Source organism: Stegastes partitus, unplaced genomic scaffold, assembly GCF_000690725.1.
Source record: "Stegastes partitus isolate 25-593 unplaced genomic scaffold, Stegastes_partitus-1.0.2 Scaffold1882, whole genome shotgun sequence".
Lineage (NCBI taxonomy): Eukaryota > Metazoa > Chordata > Actinopteri > Pomacentridae > Stegastes > Stegastes partitus.
Genome location: NW_007579613.1, coordinates 111,721 through 119,294, shown reverse-complemented (window position 1 = coordinate 119,294; position 7,574 = coordinate 111,721). Strand labels below are relative to the sequence as shown.

The following is a 7,574-nucleotide window of genomic DNA, read 5'->3' as shown; positions in this document are numbered from 1 at the left end:
AGTGTGCTTGGTTGTCTGTCTCTAAGTGTGGCCCTGTGATAGACTGGTGACCTGTCCAGGGTGTCCCCTGTCTTCATCCTGAGTCAGCTGGGATAGACTCCAGCCCCCCATCTAGTGAGGATTGAGCGGTGTATAGATAATGGATGGATTGAATTGAACTGAATTTATTAAAACCAGGTTGTATTTTTTATTTTCAATTAAAATGTTTCCAATAGAAATATACAAAACTGATGGAATATGATATATTGTCAAATATCCAACAATTAGAAATTTTGTTCTGCTTGTATTTTAATTTAATTTAATGATTAAAATTAAATTCTATTCATATGTGAATCCAATAGTAATAATGTAATTCTGTCATTTATAATAGTAAATAGAAAATTTTCTTCCAGAGTGTGTTTGTCAGTGTTTAGCACTTTTAGTTGTGATATTAAATTAGTTTTCTTGCTTATGTGCTCTTGTTTTAGGTAAAGTGTGATTTCTAATTGTTTTTACAGTGCAGTAGTAGTCGTACTTCAGTAAAGTCTGTGAATACTCGCTACTCAGTGCTAAACAGTGGTGCTGCTCTCTGGCGCCCAGCAGGGGGCGATAGAGACAGTACATATTGTTCTACTGCGCATGCGTCGAGCTGAAGGAAAAACAAACTTCCTGGCCGACACAGGTGATTAGAAAACGTTTGGAAACTGAAACTGTCGAAGGCTGTGGCGACTCCAGCGGGATGGCCTGAAACAGCAGGCGACGGTCACGTTTAGAGGTGAGCAGGTGTTTATTTCCTTTTCAATCTTATTTCATGACATTTATTTAATTTCAGTATCAGACGAACGGTTTTAAAGTCACCGGCTGGTTAGCAGCGCTGTTAGCATAACATTAGCATCTCCATTCATTGACGTGCTGTTGGTAAGTAGCACGAAGCTAACGCTTTATCTAAGCTGACCACGTAGCCAGTTTTTAAGTGTTAACCGAGCTTGTCAACCGCATGACACCAGTTTTATGGAGCTTTGGAAGACAGAGAACCAGTCATAGGATGGTTTTATCAGCTAACTGAGCTCGCTAACTAACCAGAGTGACAGTTAGTAGCTGTTTTTTCTAACGTTAGCTTGCTAAATGAACAGCTAATGTGAAGCTTTCTACCCAGCTGAGAGCTTAAATCAGTCAGTTTATCAGCAGAAAAGGGGTCTGATAATCGGTTCTTCATGAAAACTGACAATTTCTACAAAATTTTAGTTTCTGAAATGGCAGTATTTGCTTTCTAAGTGTGAACACTCATGGCTTTTGGAGTTTTTTCTCTGGTAAAACGAGATATTTAGAGACATCATAGTGGATTCTGTACATTTGTGATTGACATTTCCCTATCTTTATAATATTTAATAAACCAAACGACGAACCAAATTAACAAAACGAGTAGCTAGTTAGCTGTAGCTTTAGCTTAATAGCAATACCTCTCTCTGCTTCAGCCATGTTGACAGCTTTGGTAACTGTCATAAAGGGAGAAAAGAAGAATATAATGTTGATGTCATGTACAGTTAGTTATTTTACTTTAATGTGCATTAAAGTTACTCCTGCTATTACAAGGGAAGATCCCAAGGTTTCTAATATCCTGACTGAATTCATTTAATCATAATGTGATTCATGAGTAGTTTTCTCACACTGTATAACATTAGATTAGATTCATATTTATCGTCATTACACAGAGTACAAGTACAAAGACAGCTAAACATCCAGTCAAGTCAGCTTATTTCTATAGATAGAACATATGTTTGTACATAAAAGCATGTCTAAAAATAGAGAAACATGAATTAAAATGAAATAAATACGTAATAATGACAATATAGGTACATTTGTAAGAGCGTAGAATAACTGGCTTTAAATACAAAATAGGACTAGACACACATGTTGTAATGCAATTTGATCTGCAATATCGGTTTTTGAAGGTTTCTATTCACTATATAAATGATTTAACCCGTGATGAAGCATGAGTTACCAGAGGATGACACAAATCTGTTGAACAACTGACACAGCAGTTTAAACCCTGGATCAGATACGCTGCACAATGTAGAACCTTAATTGCAGCCTTTGTGGTTTGCTAATTGCATTGTTTCAAATCGCAATTGTTCACTTGTTCAGCTCTATTTAAAACTCATCAATTATTTAATAAATCGTTGCAGCTCTAGTGTTCAGCCAAGTGTCGATCTGCTGGCTGTTAATGCTGTATCATATGTTACACAGCATTTTTGTGCTCACTGAACTCTGAAGTGACTCGTTGGGTGTTTTGGTCCATTGATCTGTTCCGGTTGTTCCTGTAATTCTAGTTTGTATTGTTTTTTAATGAGAGTGTGATGGTGGATAATCCCAAAGATACCCTGAATGTAAATTCACTGATCAGGACAATTGTAGGTTGAGCACAGTGCGGTATTTAATGTCATTAAATGTTTATTTGTATTGGGACAAGGATATAGCGTGAATCAATACCTCTTATATCACAGCATTTAGAAAATAAAGTGTGGCTTTAAATAATAAGACTGCTGTTCTTTAAGTTAAACCACAGTGGGCTTGCATGAACCAAATCTAATTTAACTAAATAAAATGTAATTTCAGTGTTTGCTTTCTTGTTTAATAGCCACACCTTGTGGATATTTTTAAACTGGCCTTGATAATGCGTGCCAGACAACAACGAAGTGCAGAAGAGACAGTGTAAAGCACAAACTCAATAAGAAAACACATACAGGGTGCAAACAAAGATGCAATAAAGAACCATAAAACAATAATCATTCAAGACATCATGGCTGATCACAGTGAGTTTAAAATGATCCCAGTCAGGGTCTGTTTTCAGTTCTGTGGGTAAACAGTTCCTCATGTTCATCTCCTGATAAGAACATAATCATAAAACCCATTCTGATTGTTAGATTTTTTTTGTCATTTGTTTGTCCAGATAAGGATTTATTAAAATGTCCATGCCCATTAAAGTAGAAAAATTCAGGAACCAAAACAAACTTACAAAATGAAAAATGCAATGAGAAGGACCTTAAATATATACTGCATTATAAAAATGTACTTTTTGTTTGTGGTATGATTCGTTAGAGTAACCTAGAGCAGGAGAAGACATGGCCTGTGCTCGAGTGCCCCTGGATGAGCAGCAGGTGACGGAGCCTGGTCCGCTGGGGAAGGAGCGAACACTGCCTGCACTGGTGAGTCTCTTCATGATGCTGTTACAGTTTACGGTGCTCCAGAATCACCTGTTTACCTTTCACATTGACCAGTTTATGAGAATCAAACCTGGTGCTTTCTGCTCCCCGTCAGCACCCAGAGAGGGCGGAGGATCGATGTTTTGTGCCTTATAAACCCCCTCCAGAAGAGGGCTCTCCTGCTGAGGTGGAGCAGTTTTTAGAACGTGCCAAATTCATCACAGAGGACCTGGAGTGGCTGCTCGCACTGCCTCACGACAAGTTCTGGTGTCAGGTACGAGACTGTCAACATGCAGCATCCTGCAGAGCCGCATTTTCTTCATATTCAGTTCTACAGTTCAAGTTACTGGAGCTGGTGAAATGGAAAATCAGCCCGCCAGTGGGTTTGAAAGATGTGCTATTTTTGAAACATTGCAAAATTGCATCCTTTATCAGAGCCAGAAACTGTAAAAACTGTTATTTTATCTTTCTCATGTGCTGTTTTGTCAGAAAAATCAACCAGGGCGCCACTATAGCTCAACTAATTGAGCTGGCGACCCATGTACTGGGGCTGTAGTACCCGATGCAGCGGTCGTGGGTTCGAATCCAGCCCATGGCCATTTGCTGCAGGTCCTTCCTCCATTCTTCTCCCCACTTTTCTGTCTCTCTCTCTCTACTGTCCTGTCAAATAAAGGCAAAAAGGCCCCCAAAAAAATCAACCAAATTTATGCTTAAATCTGTGATTAGAATTTAAAAAATCAAAAAGATTGAGTAAAACAAAACAAAAAAAACAACTTACACAAGCAGATGAGAGACAAGAATGCAAACAAATAAAACATGTACACATCTGTAATATGTAGAGCCACCATTTTTCCAGTGTTGGTAACACCTGCAGGCATCTGGAAAATGTTGGACATGTTGGTTCAGTTTTTTAAAATGCATGTAAAATAACAAAAAACAGCACTTTTGTTTTTTATGATTTGTGCCATTATTCCTGTGTCTTCCTGCACAGAAAAGCTTGAGTTCGCCCTACTTCTGCAGTGCAGGACTTTATAGTGCAGTAGAAAATGAGCTGCATATGCAGCTATTTAGGTCACAGTCTGGAGCCCTGCCCACTGATTTCCTAAAAATATGGTGTCAAAGTTGTACGTTCTGCGGTGCGTCTTTTCCACCAGGTGGTGTTTGATGAGTCGCTGCAGAGATGCCTGGATTCGTACCTTCATCACGCCCCTCGAGGCCTCGACCTCGCTGCCCTGCCGTCCTCGCCGGCGGTGGCCGACACGCAGCGCTCCATCCACAGGGTGGTTTTCTTGACCTTTCTCCGGATGGCGACGCATAAAGAATCCAAGGTAGGAGCCAGATGTGAGCTCTGCAGAGAGAATAAGGAGCTCTTTTAGTTGTATTTGTAAAAATATACAGTCGTTTATCACTGCCAAATGCAAAACTTCAACTCCCGTCAGGAGAACTTCATCACCCCGACCGTGTTTGGAGAAATTATCTACGAGAACTTCCTCTTTGACATTCCCAAAATTTTGGATCTGTGTGTGCTGTTTGGAAAAGGCAACAGCCAGCTGCTGCATAAGATGATCGGTGAGCTGCTGATGAAGACTCTCTTTAAATCTCATCACTGATTTCTGCCAGCTGTTAGTCTCTGACTGTCGTTCTGATGTGTTTCAGAGAACATCTTCACCCAGCAGCCGTCCTACTACAGCGACCTGGATGAGACGGTGCCCACCGTGTTACAGGTGAGATCCCCTCTTAGAGACAGCCGTAGATTTTTATGGACGATGTGTATTTGTAATTTTTTGACTGTTTTAAAATTGTTTGTCAGGTTTCACAACAGTGGTGTCAGACATACATTTTTGTTTCCAGTAAACCATCATGGTCAGATCATTTTATCACTGATTGGTTTTTTCTTATTCTCCATCAACTTCAGGTGTTTGACACAATCCTGGAGAAGTGTGGTCTGCATTGTGAAGGAGCTACTGCCATGGAGCCAATGAAGCTGAACGCACACAAACAACCCACTGCCATGACCATGAGCCAGCAGGTCGGATCATTACTGCTGATATACAACTACATCTGAACCTGGCCCTCAGCATAAACATCATAAATAAGTCATGAAAACACAGTTCAACTCCAGTTTCAACGAAAATCTATACCTTTTTATCAGATAAACATCTCAAACCATGACTTTTTTATAGCATAAAATATAGGTATTTCTAAAGATATAGGTACAGTTTTAGATGTGTGGAGTTCTGGTTGACCCACTTCCAGCAGGTTTTTTTCTATTAACTATTTAAGATAAAAGCCTGAAATTTTTTACTGTAATTTCTCATCATGACATTGATTGATAACTTGCAATATTTGACAAATAGATTGAATAACCTTGAATATGGATGAACTGAAATACGAAGTCGTCATGAAAAGTCCCGTATTTGAACACACGCAAAAATCCACTAGTGATCATTTCTGAACCACGTGTAGCTGCATGTCACAATAATATAAAAACAAAACATACAGAACACTTTATATTCTGAAATACTTGGTCACAAACATGAAAAAGTTTTTACTGAACTCATAGCTGATTGAGCAGGTATGACACATTGTACCCCAAAATGAAAAGCTCAGGAGCTTAATCCTCGTAAAACAGAGTTCTAGAGCTTCAAATAAAACCAAGACAAATGCTTTTTTCAGAATTCAAATCGATGACAGGATGAGAAATAATAGTGGAAATTTCAGGCTTTTTTCTTTAATAGTTTGAGTTATTGTTGATTAAACAGCCTCAAATTTCAATGTGTGAAAAAAAGAAGAAAAAAAAGATTCTGAAAATTACTTCTTATATCAAACTAAAATTTCAATATCCATAGTTTATAAAAAACAAACAAAAAAATTTTTTTTCAAGCAAATCAAAGCTGATCACCTGTATGTTTACTAATACCAGTAAACATACTTGATGCTAATGTAGTTTGTGCTTTAATAGCAGCAACAACATCATTTCTATCTTCACATAAAAGTTAAAATGACTAAAATCTTCCCAAAACCGGGTTAAAATAAAACAAGGTGAATGTTGATTCAGTTCTGAGGTCTCGTGAGCTAGATGTGGATGAACGACTCGCTGCTCCGTCCTGGTTTTTGACGGAGACGCTGCGATCGAGGCCTTGATGCTTTAAAAACCTGCCAAATAAATCAGGCTGAGCCGAGAAACCGAATCGGCCCACATTGTTCATGCATCATTTATGGTGAAGGCTTTGCTCGTCAGCTTCGACCTCCAAAAAGTGCAGCCACGATACACAAAGAATTTCAAATGTTGACAAGAAAATATATAAATGCTTCAAATCTTCCTCTTTTTAGAAAAAATCTCAAGACTTGCATGTTTTTAATGGCTTTTGGTGGCTCTTGATGGTCTTTTTGGCATTTTACATTTATTTTATCTTAGAATTTAGTTTTAGTTTTGCCTTGTTTTAGCATTTTGTGCCATTTTACTTTTCTTTTACAAATTTTTTATCCTGTGTTGCGTTTACACCACTTTGGTCAACTCAGGCTGCTTTAAACATTCTACAAATTGTAAATAAACCTGATTTAATCAGGACTGTGAGGATGAATCTTCCCTCGCAGCATCAGGAAAATAAATCTCAAGCAGCTGCTGTTTATCTGAATGGAACATTTTAACCTGATAGTGACTCACGGTTTCCTCTGTGCTGCTGTTTAACTCCCACTACAGCTTCCACACAGAGCCCAACTTCATGTGTTGTCATTGATAAAATGTGTGTGTGTACTCTCTGTCTCAGGAACTGACAGATATTGTTTCGTACCTGTGCGACTCGACCACCACCATCCATGCCTTCTTGGACATCTTCCCTGCCGCCTGCTCCAGCTTCTACTCCCACGGCTTCATCAGCAGGTGAACACAGCGTCACCTTTCAGCGCCTACAGTCGGCTTTATCTGCACAAAGCCTTTTCTCATGTTGATTGTTTTCTGTGCTGCAGACTGACCTCGTTTTACGAGACCGCTGTGCCTGACTTGGAGAAGGCGGTTAGGAAGAGAAACTTTGACGATAAAGGGTGAGTTTCTGTTTCAGGGGTTAAATACAGAAACAGCAGAAACGTACAGTGACTGCAAAAATGACTCACTCCCTGTGGAAGTTTTTCACATGTTTGTGTTTCAACAATGAATTGTCGTCAATAATATTTTGCTTTTTAGACAAGAATTTACAAAAGCAGTCTCCTTCATGTCAAAATGTAGACAGATTACTACAGACTCACGGCTCATTGTCCTGCTGGAAACAAACCTTCTAACAAAGTCCTAGTTCTCCATCCTCCAGGACTTTTCTATGCTTTGCTGCATTCATTTTATCCTCATCCTTAACAAGCCTTCTAGGGCCTGCTGCCTAAAAGCAACCCCACATCATG

At 39.1% G+C, this 7,574-nt stretch overlaps 1 protein-coding gene across 1 annotated transcript in view; it reads left to right on the top strand.

The window, feature by feature from the left end:
* The first annotated feature begins 670 nt into the window (after positions 1 to 670).
* Positions 671 to 7,574, top strand: part of ascc2 (activating signal cointegrator 1 complex subunit 2) — a 16,235-nt gene continuing 9,331 nt past the window's right edge. Inside the window, exons 1-9 of the mRNA XM_008302796.1 lie at positions 671 to 754; positions 3,079 to 3,185; positions 3,298 to 3,456; positions 4,337 to 4,510; positions 4,622 to 4,751; positions 4,839 to 4,906; positions 5,098 to 5,211; positions 6,953 to 7,065; positions 7,152 to 7,226. Of these exons, the coding sequence (XP_008301018.1) occupies positions 3,102 to 3,185; positions 3,298 to 3,456; positions 4,337 to 4,510; positions 4,622 to 4,751; positions 4,839 to 4,906; positions 5,098 to 5,211; positions 6,953 to 7,065; positions 7,152 to 7,226 (917 nt within the window). The 5' untranslated portion in view covers positions 671 to 754; positions 3,079 to 3,101. The remainder of the gene's footprint in view (positions 755 to 3,078; positions 3,186 to 3,297; positions 3,457 to 4,336; positions 4,511 to 4,621; positions 4,752 to 4,838; positions 4,907 to 5,097; positions 5,212 to 6,952; positions 7,066 to 7,151; positions 7,227 to 7,574) is intronic.